Consider the following 17,816-nt stretch of genomic DNA (forward strand, 5'->3'; position numbering starts at 1 on the left):
CTCTTTAATGTCTCCCCTGCATGGTTTTGTTGAAAAGCCTTTAAAAAACAATGGAGTTACACAGCTGCTATATAGAGGAATATGACGAGCTGTTGAACACGGGTTCATAATCCTCACACACAAACAGAAGTTATGCATATTTGATTAGAGCGTCAAAAAAAATGTTAAGCAAAGTGGGATCCCGTGTGCTCTTTTTTATCAGATACCTGTTAAATGTTCGAGATCTTTCTAGGCCCATGCTTAGTATTGGTGCTCAGAGGAGCCAGTTTCTTTTTCTTTTTTTTGTAGATAGAATAACCATCATGGAGATACCAAATCACACCAGCTGCTTGTACCACAGCAATGCAAGCACTTTAAAAAACTACAATGGAAAGGAATTCTGTCAAATAAAAATTTGTATTTGGCCAAAAGTGCTTTCTTATTTGCCATAAGATCCATCTCTGGCAACTAATCCCCTACTGTCCTGAAATCCAATAATTAAGAGCGACATCAGACTTAAAAAAGAAAGAAAAAACTCTGCAGTTCAAGGTTAATGATACGATGATGAGATCATGTTTTCAAACCTCCTGGGACAAGCATGAATAGCAGAAACAGGTTTTATCATCGCTCCTGCAGGAATACCGGCTTGACTGTAAATATTGCTTTTTGTTCTTGCTTCGGAAACTAAATGCTTAAGTCATGCTTGTCAAGCAAAAGGCTGACAAACAAACTCAAGCACACTCACAAGAACTTCTCCTCGCTAAGACAGACTGTGTTCTTTTGAACCGACATAAAAAGAAGATGTGAGCTGTTGCACTCACTTCAAAACACATTACACTTAATATGGATGAAGCTCTCTGCATAGAAAATTGGACGGAAAATCCCAGACCTTGAACTGCAATCAAGCAGCAGTAAAATGTATCCCTGGAAGGAAGATTCTTCAGCAAACCACATGCTTGTCGTGTGATTTCTGCAGAAAGCTGTTTTTCTGTATGCAAACTAAGGACCAAACCAGCACAGATAAGGATATAAAATGATTAAATATATGACCGGATTGTGTTGTATTTACACTCAATGAGTTCACTTTATTGCAGTGTCGACGGTAAATACTCGGGTGCACATCTGGAGTTCAAACCCAAACTCGGAGAAAGAGGCACAAAGAAGAAAATAAAGTGTGAAAAGTGGTAGCTACCTTTTTACAGCTCAATCTTAAATGTGGGGCTACATGTCACAGGTGATGAATTTTGCATGCCTTTATGATTTGATCGTGAATTTGAATAGCTGTGCCAGAACTGTTTTTTCTTCTCTGTGTGTGTGCAGGGGTGAGCCAAAAGTGCTGAGTCACTGTGAGTTTTCAACAGGCAGATATCAGTATGACATGAGCATAAATTAGTCAACCAGTGAATGACTTTGGCACAACGGAAACCTACTGACAGGTGTCTACTGATACAAATTATAAGAGGGTTAAAGTTAGCTGGAATGACATAGCACTAATACGGCAAATGATAGTTGCACAATCACAACAGTGTATGACAACCAATGCACACAAAGAAACTGCAGAAATTGACTCATTAACTTGACATTTTGATGTAACGTTCTGACTTCAGGGAACAAGTAGGATAGAAGTAAAAAAAAAAAGCATGTTATAGGTGGTTTAATTATGTCAGTGTAAGATTCCCATTTGCCATGACCCACATTTGCCTTTTACAAATAGATCAAAGAGTATTAATACAAAGCAAGAGAAGTCAATGAACCTCACAGCAGACTTTGCTAATGCTAATTCAAATGCAAGCAAGTAACAAGAGAGACACTTTACACATTTTTCAATGCAGCAACTGAAACATGCAGCCTTTCATTTTGAACCCCCGCTGTACTGAGTTTCTGAAGTTTGAGTTTATGTGCTTGGATAGTTTGTGAACTATCGGAGCTTCTTGAAGTCACAGTGCTTGGCTGACAACAAAGAAATGGGATGGGGCTTAACTCCACCAATCCTGACACAGAGCTTGTTATAAAACCAGACACACACACACATTCCTGCTTCACCCTTCCCTTCTTCCACCATTCACAACTTCAGCTGCTGTGAGGATTAGCCGTTCACACCGACAACTATGGCCAAGGACATGACTCTGCTGTGGGGCTCCGGCTCTCCTCCCTGCTGGAGGGTGATGATCGCTCTGGAGGAGAAGAACCTGCAGGGATACAACCAGAAACTGCTCTCCTTTGAGAAAGGGGAGCACAAGTCGCAGGAAGTCATGTCCATGAATCCCAGGGGACAGGTAAGTTTACTTTCAACCCTCCATTACCTTTAAAAAAAGATTAATGTGTCAACATTTTTCCCACAAACATGCACAAATTTAATCTATTTTTGTTGATGTCTTTAAGTAATAAAGGAACTTTAAGTTTTGATTCCACACCTTCTTTCTTAAAGCTTCCAGCCTTCAAACACGGAGAAAATGTCCTGAATGAATCATACGCAGCATGCATGTACCTGGAGGTAAGAACTTGGCCCTTATTAAAGTTGTATCCGTCTGTCTGCCAACAAGGAGTTAATAATTAGGTGGGCTGCTTGTGTTCTCTGTTAAACAATGCCTCCTCTGATATCCTACACCGCAGAGGAACAGCAGCCAGAGCTTCATGCAGCTGCTCATTATAGTCTCTCCGTTCATGTCTCGAACAACAGAGCCAGTTCAAGTCCCAGGGAACCAAGCTGATCCCTGACTGTCCTAAGGGGCAGGCAATGATGTACCAGCGCATGTTTGAGGCTTTCGCACTTACCGACAAGATGGGTATGTACACTGATGTGCCATGCTGACAAGATACAGGCTACTGTTCACCCTGCATGCTAATGTCGATAAAACAGGCCTTACTCAGCTTTTTCTTTTAGGCATGTGGTATTAAAGCCAATCCAGGCTGGTGAACAACTTTCACTTATGTTGTGTTACCACTACGAGGTCATTCTTTTGGGATTATGTTGCTCTTGGCAACATCAAACAGCACACTGCCACCTTTGAACCACTGAGACTTCATGTCATCAGTCACTCTCCCCAGAAGAAACTCCACATGATCTTGCCCTCTCCTCTCCAAGACACCTGAGTTGTTTAAAACACATGCCATGCGCTATTGAGCTGTGCATTTACAAAATTCTGCCGTAGAACACACCATGATGTCTACAATATAGTGCTCCCTGAAAACAGGTAGTACTGTTGAGAGGTCACATGTTAATCCCACTCAAGATCACATGCTCGGACTATCTTGCAAGAAAGCTAAAGTGGTGAGCCGTCATGATACTTTGGGGAGGGGTGAGACAAAAAACAAAGTTTAGTTAAATGCACGCCCTAAAATTAACATTGCATTTTACAAATGGTTAACACTTTACTTGAGCCATTTTTACTGCCTTCAGTTCAAAAACGGAAGTTACATGAGACTGACCCTCCCTCAGCTGCAAAGGAAATGAGAGCAGTTATACTGTAGTAGCAGAAGCACAATGTGGGAGTGGATGTTAAAAAATGTGTTGACAGATTATACTGATAAATCTTAAAAACCTCGAGAGAAGCTGTCCCCACTGAATGCCTGTCTGTCTACATTTTTTTTTTTCCAGCCAATGTTGTCTACTACAACTACAAGGTCCCAGAAGGAGAGAGACACGATTGTGCTGTGAAGAGAAACCGAGAAACTCTCAAAGCTGAGGCCCAGATGTGGGAGGGATACCTGCAGAAGGTACACCTACATATGATTAAAATACATCCCAAACAAATAAGACTACAGATTTAGAGCTGCATAGGATCTGCAAGACTTAATCTTCACCACAATCTCCCTCTGTTATGATGCTCTGATTAGTTTGTATTTTCCTTGTTGTTGCTTCGTTTAATTTTGTCAATAGCATTTTTTGACTTCCTGTGCATTTTTCTGATGATATTCCTGAGTTTAGTTTTCAGTGTTTCCTACTTTGTTTTGTAGTTTATCTCCCTGTGTAGCATGTCTAGTGTTTCCTCCAGCCTCTATGCGTTTACCTCCAGTTTTGATTGCCCTGATTGTCTTCACCTGTGTCTAGTTAGTCCCAGTGTTCCTTCACTTCTGTGTCAGCTCGTCACGTTGAGTAATTAGAGTAAAGGGTGGGACACAAGAACTCCAGACACAGTTGAAGGCAATCCGAACTGGAGGGAAACGCATAGAGACAGGAAGTAACAATAGACGTGCTTTGCAGGGAAATAAACTGCAAACTAAAATAGGAAATACTGAAAACTAAGATCAGGATCCTCAACAGAAAACATAGAAACAAGCACATACAAAATGAAACTAAGGAATAACTTAACTAAACAGAGTGAATCATAACATCCTCTTTCACTTTTGACAGTTGGATGAGAATATTGATAGGCCTAACACTCAGAATTTAGTATGGTCAAATGATGCTAATAGCAGCTAGCCTAGCTTAGCATAGCACAAACACTAGTAACGTCCTGGAAGCAGCTAGCCTAGCGATTGTCTGTGGGTCAAACACTTGCCTCTCAGACTGTAATTCTGTCTTCTAATCACATAACATTTCCTTTTGAAATGTAGAAAATCTAAAAGTTGGGGACACAGAAATATTGCGGCAAATGATTACAAATGTTATTGACACAATAGTTTTTTGTCAGTTATACAATGGATTATGAAGGGAACTTGTTTTTTTTTTTTTTTTTTATAATGTTGATATATTATTTTTGGACTAATAGTTGCAGCTATTTTCATCAGCTGATACAATTATCTTGGTTTTCAGATTTGTGCATCAGCACAGGAGTCATGCTGTTTCCTGGCAGGAAAGTGCTTCACCCTGGCTGATGTGGCTGTTTTCCCAAGCATCGCTTATCTCTTCCGCTATGGGTAAGTTATCATCATTTCCTGCATGTTACCAAGCAGCCATATACTTGTAATGTGAACCTTCCATTAACTTTTCCTCGCATTTTAGGTTATCCGAAGAGCGTTATCCTAAACTGGCAGCTTACTATAACTGTCTGAAGGAGCGGCCCAGCATCAAAGCCAGCTGGCCTCCTACCTGGCTCGAGACCCCTGGACAGGACCTACTGAAGGACCTCTAAGACTCCAGCATTATCTGACACACTGGACCTGCTCCTGATGTGTGATCACTCCTTGCTTTGCACTACTTCAGCTGTGTGCATTATTTGAAAAAAATAAATAATGTGCATTTACTGTTACTGCCATTATTCTAGTAACAGATTTCCACTGCAAGTAAGACTTTATATGCTGTAACCAAATACAATTTAAAAACTAAGTTTCTGCTGGTGCTTTATTAAAAACCTTGTTGTTATCATCAAAGTCTTCTTCCATTCCAGTTTTTACTGAAACATGCTCAACACAGGCTTTAAACAAAGGGAGCAATGTAATTGAAGGTTTCTATACCAACATATTTTACCAAACAGATAAATAAAGGTCTCTCAAAGTGAAGCTGAAATTCACCTTGTCCTTTTCTTCTGTCATTTTATTTAAATGTCTTTACTGTCTTTGTTCTGCTCTTTCAGACATTTGGCCATCAGGTATATAAACATATATACACCTAAAAAAAGAAGACATCAGCCCTTTTAGTAATCACAGAATAACAAGTACCTTTTGATACACATGTTGGGATAGGTTCCGACGGGCCACACGTTATCAGGACATAATTTGGCTTTTAAGTCATTCACCCTGTGATCCAAACCTGACTAAATGGTGATTACTGACATCATACAAGTAAGAAATGTGTTTTTTAAATAAGCATAAAGTTAAAATTCAGGAACACATTTCTATCTGGTTGTAATAACGAATGTATACAGAAAATTAAAATGCATTTTAATTTGAGGTTAAACATAGCTCATGCTAACAAGTCCAAGGTCTTGGTGCTTGATTGTTGATTTAAATCTGGACTCTGAATCAACCAGTAAACACAGGGGGTCATAGTTTTTATTTGACTAAGATTTAGATTTGAAGTAAACACTAGAAAATCAAGTATATTTTGATATTCTTAAAACATGTTGCCATGCTGTCTATGTCCTAGCAATTGTATTTATTGTAGGCTAGTAACTGTTACGGCCTTGGTGGCAACCTCAACTTTCCCTGTGTTTTCTTGTGTTTCCCCACCCTCCTTGTGTCGGTCTGTTCCGAGAATGGTTGCTCACGCTCACCTTCCTGTACACTTATAAATCAACATTAATCCCAATTAAATATGATTGTGTGAAGAAAATTATTACATTTATGCAAGATATATAACTGCAAAAAGCATTCTTAAGTGAATGAACTTTGTTGAATAAAACATAATCTCGCAAAAAAAAATTCTTATCCGCCACTTAGATGCTTGCAGGCCATTTCAATCAGTTAGGAACCTTCCTAAGCAAAAAAAGACAATTTGAATGCACCCCTGGTCAAGCGTCTCCACCTCCTTCTGCACACCTGTTTCCCATTCACAATCAAGGCTGCAGTGAATATAAAGCCTGGGTTCAGTTTAGGCAACTAACTGATCAGACATATAAATTCAGGGGTTGATGCCCAGTCCTTTGGCCAGTCTGAAGCTCCAGAGCGTCTCATCGATGTGTTTGTGACTCGAAAAGCTTTGTCTTCTGTGAGTGTCATCAAAACTGCGATGATGAGAACCTATCTGATTTTGTTGGGTCTGCTCTCCCTGTGCGGCCTCTGCTTCAGTTCAGGTAATACCCACACAATGTAAATATTACACTAAAAGTTGTGTGTCTTATTGTCAATTATACCCCTTTCTCTATGTGTGCTAGCATTTATTACATGTGTGTGTAGTTATTTTTGAGGATTTTGTAAATGTGTCTTTTTTCTGTAGAGTGTAATGCAGCGTTTCAGCAGAATGAGGATTTCCCAGGAACAGATATACAACAGCTCTACTCTCCTGATGCTGCGCACTGTCAGCACCTTTGCACCCAGCACCCGTCCTGCCAGTTTTTCAGTTTTATTCGGTCAGACTGGACCAGAGATGACAGGTAGGAAATAACAAAATAAGTATTAAAAGTATGAGTATTGTGTTTTTGATAATGTAATGAGCAGAATACATCTCGAGACCCTGCACATACATTTTGAAGTCTTGAATTCTCAAAGTTGCAGTATCAAAGAGGTCATGACAGTTAAAACTGTCGACATAAAGAAGTTACTTTTAAGTTTGAAGTTGATGCCGTCCTGCCGTTACAATAAATGTGGGACTTAAGCAATCCCTCTCTGCAAACATGTAGTTCAATAACCCTGTCAGAGCTGTCCATTATCTTGACACACAAACCCACAAAAGGAAAAAAAATCTGCCCCTCTCTCCACAGGCACTTCTACTGTTACCTGAAGTCCACGCCCTCTGGAGTGCCAAATAAGAGGACTCCACTGCTGGGCATTACTTCAGGCTTCTCTCTGAAACCCTGCAACCCAGTCCCACGTAAGTTCGCTAGAGTTTAAAATAATGACCAGACATATTGTGAATGGTGCTGCATGATCACATTCCCCTCTCCTGTTATCTCTCTGTGTGTCTGCTAGAGCCCTGTCTGTCTAAGGTGTACCAGAATGTCGACTTCCCTGGTGCAGACTACAAGCAATTATTCACAGCTGACTATGAGAGCTGTCAGAGAGCCTGCACACAGGACCCATCCTGTCAGTTCTTCACTTTTGTGAATGATGTCTTCACACGAGAATCTATCAGGTACACTGGATTCACATAGTGTTACATTAAACACAATATATTGCATAATACGATGTTATGTGGGGTGGAAGTACCTCAGTCTGTAGGGACTCGGGTTGGAAAAAGGAGGGTCAGCGGATCAAGTTCTGGTGCGGCCTAAGTCTGGAAATTTGTCGCGTAAAGATGTGCCAGTTCACTCCCTGAGCACTGCAGAAGTGCCCTTGAGCAAGGCACTATCCAACCCCCCTCTTCACCACCAGCCCAGAATTGCTCGCTGTGGGCAGCCCCCTTCCTCTGACATCTCTCTGTTAACATATGTCAACCTGTTTGTGCGTGTGTGTAGAATGTCTCAATAATAGAGTGTAAAACTGAAATTCCCCTCGTGAATAAAGCACATCTTCTTCTTCATATATGGGTAAAATAAGTGAATGTGCAGCTAAGAAAACTGAGGAAGTAATTACTTTGCTTTTGTATATGCTTGTTAACAAGGTTTTAAGGCTAGAAATCCCACAATGATAATATGGTTATGACCTACTAAATTTCCTAAATTGAATATATGACACAAAAAACATTAATGCCATATTTTTTACAGTTTCCTCTATTAGACAGGTTCTATTTTAATCATGCTTTCTTGTTGCTCCCTCTTTGTCTAGAATGGTTTAATGGGAAAAACTATGTTCATGAACCAATACTTGATATTTATATTTTGCACAGAAGGGCTCAAAACAAACAGGAAACACTTTATTTTATTAATGTTATAGACATTTGGATAGGCATGACATCTTAAATTTGAATGTGTTCAAGCTGATTGAGAAAATCAATGTGAATGTATTTTGCAGTTTACGGTAGTAATCTAAAGTTCAATTCAACAACAGTTACCTTATTATGTTATGTCTGGTCTGTTTAAGGTACAAGTGTCACCTCAAGTTCAGCTGGACAATCCCCAGGCCACCTCTTGTTTTAGGGAAGGCCGGTGTAGTGTCTGGATTCTCCCACAAAACACAAATGGGCCTAAACTTTGACACAGGTACACAAAAAGTCACTAAAACATGTAACTAAATTATAAGATAATTGTATTCTCATGTTGTCTTATGTTTTGCCCGTCTTTTGTTCAGCCTGTCAGGGCAAGCTTTTTCAAAACACTGCCATCCCAGGAAACCACCTACAGGCTCTGCCCGCCTCCTCTGCTGAACACTGTCAGATGCTGTGCTCCGCACATCCATCCTGCACCTTCTTCACTTTTATACGGTAGGGTTTGTTTGACAGAAGTCTTTCAAGGAGGGAAATATTTTTGTAACTGTTTTTCTGTCACAGAAAAAGAAGTTTCGTACATGACAAAAAATAGCTTTAGTCATTTGTCGTTAAATGTGATTTGTACTTTTCTTAAAATATATATTTTTTCCAATATATCCATTTTGTTTATGTAGTGAAAGCTTCACGTGTAACCTGAAGAGTAACGTAAATGAAATGGTGACCGTGGCTAAAGCAGGAGTCACCTCTGGATTACCAGAACGCTTTTGTCAGCTCGATAACAGTAAGTACCACTGATCAACATTAACCCCAGGTGTTTTCAGACCAATCAGTTGTAGGTACATTTTTATGCTTCAGTGATATATAACTTCACTTGGCTTGAGATGCAATTGCCTGTGGCCTGCGTTGTTGTGTTAGCAGGCTAATGAAAGCACACTTAGCTTGTAGCTTCACTTTGCATATAAAGTGACAGAATAACCGTGATTTAAAAACACTTGTGACATTCAAATAAGCAGTCAGTAGGCCATGTTGTTGTTCTTTTCTCTAGTCCTTGAACAAAACAGTTTGTATACTCAAGAAGAGTCAGGTGTCCTGTCCATGTAAACATGATATAAACAAGGCTCCAACAACACAGCCGGGGGGACTCAAGCTTCTCACTCATTGTCGACAGTCAGGACTCAGAGACATAACTTGATATGTAAAATGTTGCACATTCTTCCTTTAATGCCAATATTGTACATTGCGTTAATAGCAAAACAGTCAGAGATGCAACACATCACTTTGCACCCACACACTTTTGACAGTGCGCTTCACGCTGTCAACTTTTTAAATAATTTCATATTATAAAACATGTCATTGTCAGCTATTACGATCACATAAGCTTTCTTCCTCTATTCCACTTTCTTGGGTCAGCAAGACCCAATGAGTGTGATTCCACTCAAGGTTTCTGTCTTTTTAAAGGGAGCTTTACTTTGCCATTGTACAAAGTCCTTGTTCATTGGTGGATTAAGTTAAGTCTCTGTAAATGAAGGCATAAGTGTGGTCTGAACCCACCGTATATGTAAACTGTGATATCTTAAGTAACTTTATAAAAATGAAAGATGATTGATTTACAGCACTCTGCCAGAAGTCTAAGCCTATAAACATGAATTAACCAAAGCAGAGTTTGTCATGTTTAATCTTTGTATTATGAACAGACAACTTTAAATAAAAACCAGACAATACATTTAATGATTCAATAAATCAATGATTGGTATAAATTCTTCAGATGCTTCATTTCTCCTCTGAAGTGTACCTTCACTTTCAGAGGTAAGGTTAAAAATCTCCAAGAACTTCAACCAAGTCCAGTTACCTTTTTTGATCCAGCTTTAAATGTGACTGAGAACCTTCACATACAAATCAAACCATGAACCATTTTCCTCTAGTTGGCCTATTGCATGCAGAAATAAGCAAAGCCCTTTCATGTTAACTTCTGTTGTGATGTGAACTGCCATTGCAAAGAAACACATTTTTTTAGGACACGAGTGTTAAGTTAGATAACCTTTGAGTTTATTTTTTGATGTTGAATTCCTGTATATTCACTAGCAGGAGAAGGTTAACACTGTTCCTCTCTCTACAAACAGGCTGGGTAAAGCAAGCTCTAGAAGATGTTGATTTCCAAGGTTCTGACATTGGCTTTGAGTATATGGATGATGCAGAAACATGTCAGAGGAAATGTTCTGAGGATGCCAACTGCCAGTTCTACGCATACGCCAGTGAACGCGTTCCTAACCCTGACTACTGGTACAGTATTTTTTATGCATGATGAATGAAAATGTGATTTTTAAAATATCAACATCACCTTGTATCAGGAATTTTGGCTATTAGCCCTTCTGCATCTCTTTCCTGCTTCGGTCAGTGTATGACACCCTTCCAACTCCGAGAAACCTGCACAGGTGGGAAATGAAGGAGAGAGGAAAAGCCACCAGATACTTTGACCTGGTCCAGCAGTGCAGGGAAAAAGGGTGGCAGGCCTGGCTATTCCCAGTGGAAGTTAGCTGCAGGGGTTTCTCTGTGCATTCTGTATGGAACACACTTACAGACCTAGGAATAGTAGGAAGGGAGAGGAAGGCAGCATGCTCGCAGGTTGGAGGAGGCAGCAGAGAGAGCCTCTTGCTGGCTTTGGTTCAGGCGGGAGGAGAGGAGCTGGAAACCAGGAGAAGATGGGCCGTGACTGGCCATCACTGCAGACCCGCCAACTGGAGGATGTTGTGGTTCAGGGTCGAAACAACCGGTGAAAGTTGGTGACCAGCTGACGACATCTTCTCCTGGTTGAAAGTTGCAGTCATAAGTGACTTATGGTGCAGGCATTTCTATGTATCATATAGTGGTCAAGAGAGGCAAGTGTTGTTTTCAATTTTCTAGATCTGATCGAACTTGTTGTTTTCCCTGAGTTAATTACTGTATCACCATTTTTTATAAGTTTGGGAGGTGTGAAAAATGACAGGTAAAAGATCTTGAGTCTAATTTATGACATGAGGTGGTGCAGTTCAACCTCTTACAAAAGGGATTTTTGTCTGCAAATTTCTGTTTGAACTTGACAAATACAATTGTCAGGTTTTATTACAATAATGCTCACACACGAATTTGAAAACATCTACACTTATTGTTAATGAGTCTCTTTTCTATTTCTTTTCCTAGGCGCCGCTGCTATTTCAAACGTGTCATCACAATGCCTGTTCCTCCTAGAGTTACTAAGGTGGCAAATCTTGTGTCCGGCTTCACCCTGAAGAACTGTCAGAGTGCTTTACACACACTTACAGCTGTCTAAATCAAATAAAATTAACAATGAAACCAAATCTTTATTAGTCTGCCTGAACTGTTTGAAAGTGATATATACAAAGCCCTACTGTGTTTAAGAATGTTTTATCATAAATACTATAGTTTGATATGGGTCAGTTCATGTTATCTGAAGTATTTCTAGGTCTTTGACTGGCAGCGCGACCAGTCGCAGCGGCCCCTCTCTCTCCCGATAGCGTAGTGTTTTCTTTTCTCCGTATTTTACTATGGAAAAACACAATTACAGCCGTTGAGTTTTACTGGACTTAAACAGTAACAGCCTTTTCTGTGGAGTTACTACCCGAATCACTGAGACAACAGCTTCAAACTTTGGGACTGCTTCGCGAGCCGGTTTACCCCCCGGAGAGGAGACATAAACGGTGCGAGCGGAAACAAAAGCGCAGTAAACGTGGAGGCATGAGAGCGAGACTGGCTAAAATACCACACGGGTCCGCTCTTCCAACTTTTCTACTGGCAAATGTAAGATCTCTAGACAATAAAATGGACCATATAGAGCTGCGTGACGTGAGGGATGGCTGCGTGTACATTTTCACAAACATGGCTGAACGAACACATCCAAGACTCCGCCGTTCAGCTTGAACAATTCACATGCTACCGTTCGGACAGACTCCTTTTATTAAAGAAGAAAGGTGGTGGAGTCTGTGTTTACATCAGTGATGCTTGGTGCTAAAAATGTAGCAGACATGCTACAAACCCAAGCCACAGACCTGTGACAGCAACACCTCTCTGCTGAACGACCTCAACAGCTTCTTTGCCAGGTTTGAAGTACACAACAGACCACCCCCTCCCCACGACCAGACCCTGTGCCTGACTGCAGCCAGTGTGAAGAGAACCTTCTCCAAGATCAACACCCGCAAGGCTGCAGGTCCAGACAACATTCCTGGCCGTGTGCTGAAGGACTGTGCAGAGGAGCTCAAAGATGTCTTCACGGACATTTTCAACGCTTCTGAGTCGGGCTGTTGTTCCGTCGTGCTTCAAAGCCACCACCATCATACCCGTTCCAAAGAAGCCCTCACCATCCACTTTCAATGACCCGTTGCACTGACCTCCATCGCCATGAAGTGCTTTGAAAGGTTAGTCATGGCCTACATCAAATCCACCCTCCCTGCCACCCTGGACCCCTACCAGTTTGCATACCGAGGTAACAGATCCACCGAGGATGCCATCTGTTCTGCTCTTCACCCAGCCCTCACCCACCTGGACACCAAAAACTCATACGTCAGAATGCTGTTCATAGACTTCAGTTCAGCATTTAACACCATCATCCCTCAGCAGCTGATCGGCAAACTGGACCAGCTGGGGCTCAGCACTTCCCTGTGCAACTGGCTGCTGGACTTCCTCAGCGAGAGGTCTCAGACAGTGCGGGTCAGCGGCAGCACCTCAAAAACCACCGTCATGAGCACTGGGGCCCCCCAAGGTTGTGTGCTCAGCCCCCTGCTCTTCACACTGCTGACCCACGACTGCGCGCCATCCTTCAGCAGCAACCACACAGTGCCTCTCCATCTTCCGCAAGCTGAAGAGAGCACGAGCACCCCCATCCATGTGCTCCTTCTACAGAGGCACCATCGAGAGCATCCTGACCAGCTGCAGCACTGTATGGCTTGGGAGCTGCACTGCTGCCAACCGCAAGACACTGCAGCGCACAGTGAAGGCTGCTGAACGGATTATCGGTGTCCCACTCCCCTCTCTTCTGGACCTCTACGGTACCCGCCTCACCCGCAAAGCAACCAGCATTGTGCGTGACCCCACCCACCCCTCACACAGCCTCTTCAGCCTCCTGCCATCGGGGAGACGGTACCGCAGCCTGCGGGCCGGCTCCACCGGACTGGGAAACAGCTTCTTCCACCAAGCTGTCATGAAGCTTAACTCTCTCCCCTCTCTTCCTTCCCTCCCCTCTGCCCCCACGAACACTGGACGTTGAAACCCCCTCCCGTTTGCCACCAAGAACTCTGGACTAATAACTCTGAAGCTAACTATTCAAAAGTACACTCAGTTTACTGCACATTGCACAAGTTTACTTTTTCTTTCAATTTAATTTAATTTACAATTTTGGTACCTTTTGCACAATTTAGAATTTATTACTGTAAATATTACTTATCTTATTTTATTTGATTTATTTTACCTATTTTGGTTGTATTGCACCGCGGGATGGAGACGAATGAAATTTCGATTCCACTGTATATCTGGCATATTTTGAAATTGACAATAAAGTTGACTTTGACTTTAACTATTTCAAGTGCACATACTGCTGAAATAATGTTGTACCTATAGTTAGTAAACTTTAGATAGTTTTTCCAAAATTGACAGTATAAACCAAGCCAAAATCTAAAACATATCCATATTTATCACACCGGCACTAACAACCGTTTATAATAAACATATCCAAATAATCCATGTTGAATAACATACGAAGGATGCTATTGTTCTTGTTAATTATCTGCCATTCAAGTGGGAGTGATGACAGCAGCAAAGCTCTTAACAGTTTGTTTTTATTCCTGCACTTGTATACTTTTGACAGCAGAGGTCAGTATCCATTATGTTGTGATAATTTTCCTTTGCCCTGGGCTAGGTTATGTGTGTGTGTAGCCTGTTTATAATAAGATTTGCCTGAAATGCTCAATGGTAGATGGACTTGAGCTAATAATACGTTTATGGGTTAGGGTTAGGGGTTTTTACACCACATGTCACACCTGCCATTCACACACTGAAGGCGGTGGTTGCTATGTAACGTGACCATCAGAAGTAACTAATCCCATTCATAGGGAGGAAGTCGGGGTTAAGTGTCTTGCCGAGGGACACATCGGACATGTTGCTGCAGGAGCTGGGGATCGAACCCTCGACCTTCCAGTTGAGAAATGACTCTACCAATTGAGCCACAGCCACCCCAATGCATCTTTAAACATCCTACATCACTGAAACAAACTTTCACAGCTACATTCTTAAATGTGTGCCTCCCCTCCTTGCTGTGGCCAGTGTGCTCATCATGGCTTTAATCAAAGTCAATTCAGCCTTCTTAAAAACCCTGCAGTCTTCTATACAGGCAACACACCAAACAGATACCATGATACATTGTCAACATGTGTGGTTACAAAATCTAGCCATAGGGTTCAGGTGCTTAAAGCAGTAATGGTCTGACAAAAACATTTAGCCCCCTGATTACAAGGGACATTTTCAAATCATATAACTGTCTGAAGGAGCGGCCCAGCATCATGGAACAAACACATGAACCACCTTCATGTGTTTGTTGTGTTGCACCTCAGTCCATCCTTCAGTGAAATCATAACAGTAACAGAATTTTGCTCTCCAGCAGGGACAGGATAATTCTCAGCTGCCCACAAGCGTCCACCTTGGTCGACTGGGTAAAAAAGACTTGAGTGAAACTTGATCTCTATTGTAAGGCAGGAGTGCAGATTATGCTCCAGATGCTGGTCTGTCAGTTGAATTAACAAAAATCTTGACCAAATTTGTCTGAATAATTTGAAAGTAATGTCATTTGGCCTAACCATAAAACTTGATGTATATTTTTAGAACTGAAAATGGATGGAACCAGTCTCTACCGGGTCATTAATAAAGGGGGCGGCAATAGCTCAATCTAGGGACTTGGGTTGGGACCTGGAGGGTCACTGGTCCAAGTCCCGGTGCGGTCCAAAATAAGGAAGTGGAGAGGTGCCAGGAAATTTCCCAATTATTGCAGAGGTGCCCTTGAGCAAGGCACCAAACCGCCAACTGCTCTGGTGCACTCCCTCCGTAGCAATGTGTAGCATCCCTGTGCTGCCTTTATTCTGAAGTCAGGGACAGGGCCAACTCTGGAGAAAAAGCCAGAAATGAAAGATCACTATGTCAAGTTCATGCAAAAGATGCTAGACAACGATCAAGATGAGCCTGCTCCACCTTTAGACAAAGGTAAAGAACATTGGTATCTGCCAACGTTTGGGGTTTACCACCCTCAGAAGCCTGGTGAAATAAGGGTTGTGTTTGATTCAAGCGCTGAATGTGATGGGACTAATCTCAATGATGTCTTGCTTAGCGGACCTGACTTGAACAACACCTTGCTAGTCCTTTTGCGGTTTCGGAAAGAACCTGTAGCCCTTACAGCAGATGTGCAGCAAATGTTCTATTGCTTTGTTGTACGAGAAGACCACAGGGATTATCTGCGATATCTCTGGTATGAGGACAATGACATCACCAAGAATGTGGTTGAATACAGGATGAAGGTCCACATATTTGGAAACAGCCCTTCGCCTGCTGTGTCTATCTACTGCATGAGATGTGCAGCTCAAAATGGTGAACAGGAACATGGTTCTGATGCAAGACAGTTTGTTCAGAGACAGTTTTATGTAGACGACGGTCTCACCTCAGTGGCAACTCCTGAAGAGGCAATAGATCTCCTCACACAAACAAGAGAGATGTTGGCAGAGTCCAACTTGCGCCTGCACAAAGTGGCATCGAACAACAGTCAGGTAATGGAAGCCTTCCCGGCAGAAGACCGTGCAAAGGATCTAAAAGACCTGGACCTTGGAGTGGATCCTCTTCCTCTTCAGAGGAGTCTAGGGCTCTCCTGGAACTTAGAAAAAGATTTACTTACGTTGTGTCCCGCAAAGAGAAACCTTTCACAAGAAGAGGTGTGTTGTCAACAGTCAACAGTTTGTATGACCCCTTGGACTTTGTTGCGCCCATAACAATGCAAGGGAAGTCACTAGTGCGAGAGTTGTCATCTGAACAGAGTGAATGGGATGCTCCTCTCCATCCAAAAAAGGAAATTGAATGGAACACATGGAAAGATTCTTTGGAGGCTCTTGAAGACTTGCCTTTACAGAGGTGTTACATTCCAGTTTCACTGTCTTCTACTCAGAGAAAGGAACTCTGCATCTTTTCAGATGCTTCGACAATAGCGGTAGTATTTTAAAGCTGCAGACAACGAGGGACAATACCATGTTGGATTCGTCATGGGGAAGTCAAAACTGGCCAGCTCGTCCTGCCCACACAGTTCCACGTCTTGAACTCTGTGTAGCTGTGCTAGCTGTTGAACTTTATGAGCTGATCAGGGACGAGCTAGACATTGAGGTTGACACTGAAGTTTTTCACTGACAGTAAAATCGTTCTTGGATATATTCACAACACCACAAAACGGTTTTACATGTATGTTTCCAACCGAATCACTCGGATAAGAAGATCCACTCATCCCAACCAGTGGTACTATGTACCAACAGAACTGAACCCTGCAGACCATGCAACATGGTCTATACCAGCAGCTCAACTTCAAAACAGCAACTGGTTCACAGGACCAGCTTTCCTGTATCATGACAGGGCAGATGAGACACCTGATGCTGCTCTTTTCACCCTTGTTGAGCCTGAAACTGATGACGAGATTTGTCCTGAAGTCACAACTCTGGCTACCACTTGGGATCACAACAAATCACAGAGATGCTCAAGCTGGAGAACAGTCAATCGAATCATAGCTAAACTCATTCATGTTGCTGCATCTTACAAAGGAATGTTAAACGATGCTGAAAGAAAAGGATGGAAATGTTTCACAGAGTCATCCAGCACAAGTGAGTTTTTACAGGCCAAAGATGTGATTATTTGTTCTGTCCAGCATCAAGCTTTTAAGGAAGAGCTGAAAAGTCTTAAAGGTAAACAGACATGCAACAAACAAAACACACTCAAGAAGCTAAATCCAGTTGTGGATCAAGATGGTGTGCTTCGTGTTGGAGGTCGTCTTTCTTCTGCTGACCTTTCAAATGAAGAAAAGCACCCACTAATTATTCCACACACTCGTCACATCTCCACACTACTTGTGAGACACTTTCATGAACAAGTAGCTCATCAAGGAAGACACATTACAGAGGGAGCTATCCGAGCAGCTGGATACTGGATAGTTGGGAGTAAACGGGAGTAAAAGTGTGTTATCTGCCACAAACTGGGAGGGAGGCTCGAGGACCAAAAGATGGCAGATCTGCCTACTGACAGGCTTACTCCAGAACCTCCATTCACCAGTGTTGGTCTTGATGTTTTTGGGCCATGGTTCATCATGACACGTCGCACCAGAGGAGGATGTACTGACAGCAAGCGCTGGGCAGTGCTCTTCACATGCTTG

At 42.1% G+C, this 17,816-nt stretch overlaps 2 protein-coding genes across 2 annotated transcripts; both read left to right on the plus strand.

Annotated features, from left to right (window-relative positions):
- Positions 1 to 1,988: 1,988 nt before the first annotated feature.
- Positions 1,989 to 5,428, plus strand: LOC132990957 (glutathione S-transferase A-like). Its single transcript, XM_061059502.1, has 6 exons — positions 1,989 to 2,255; positions 2,408 to 2,473; positions 2,660 to 2,765; positions 3,578 to 3,696; positions 4,736 to 4,839; positions 4,925 to 5,428. The coding sequence occupies exons 1-6, from the start codon at positions 2,088 to 2,090 to the stop codon at positions 5,052 to 5,054; spliced, it is 693 nt and encodes a 230-aa protein (XP_060915485.1). The 5' UTR covers positions 1,989 to 2,087; the 3' UTR covers positions 5,055 to 5,428.
- Positions 5,429 to 6,449: 1,021 nt separating this feature from the next.
- On the plus strand, positions 6,450 to 11,700 carry LOC132991212 (coagulation factor XI-like). The gene is made up of 9 exons (XM_061059877.1): positions 6,450 to 6,653; positions 6,797 to 6,953; positions 7,281 to 7,390; positions 7,489 to 7,651; positions 8,539 to 8,657; positions 8,746 to 8,878; positions 9,058 to 9,164; positions 10,504 to 10,663; positions 11,561 to 11,700. Exons 1-9 carry the CDS (start codon positions 6,590 to 6,592, stop codon positions 11,688 to 11,690), a joined length of 1,143 nt encoding a protein of 380 aa, XP_060915860.1. The 5' UTR covers positions 6,450 to 6,589; the 3' UTR covers positions 11,691 to 11,700.
- The last annotated feature ends 6,116 nt before the right edge of the window (positions 11,701 to 17,816 follow it).

Source organism: Labrus mixtus, chromosome 16 (assembly GCF_963584025.1).
Source record: "Labrus mixtus chromosome 16, fLabMix1.1, whole genome shotgun sequence".
Taxonomy (NCBI): Eukaryota; Metazoa; Chordata; class Actinopteri; order Labriformes; family Labridae; genus Labrus; species Labrus mixtus.

Bases quoted from the DNA above. Each gene is read 5' to 3' on its own strand.
- LOC132990957 (XM_061059502.1), top strand. From the start codon at position 2,088: ATGGCCAAGGACATGACTCTGCTGTGGGGCTCCGGCTCTCCTCCCTGC. The intron at 2,474-2,659 runs GTAAGAACTTGG...CTCGAACAACAG, and splicing joins CAGCATGCATGTACCTGGAG to AGCCAGTTCAAGTCCCAGGG. The intron at 2,766-3,577 runs GTATGTACACTG...TTTTTTTTCCAG, and splicing joins CGCACTTACCGACAAGATGG to CCAATGTTGTCTACTACAAC.
- LOC132991212 (XM_061059877.1), top strand. From the start codon at position 6,590: ATGATGAGAACCTATCTGATTTTGTTGGGTCTGCTCTCCCTGTGCGGC. The intron at 8,879-9,057 runs GTAGGGTTTGTT...TTGTTTATGTAG, and splicing joins ACCTTCTTCACTTTTATACG to TGAAAGCTTCACGTGTAACC. The intron at 9,165-10,503 runs GTAAGTACCACT...CTCTACAAACAG, and splicing joins CTTTTGTCAGCTCGATAACA to GCTGGGTAAAGCAAGCTCTA.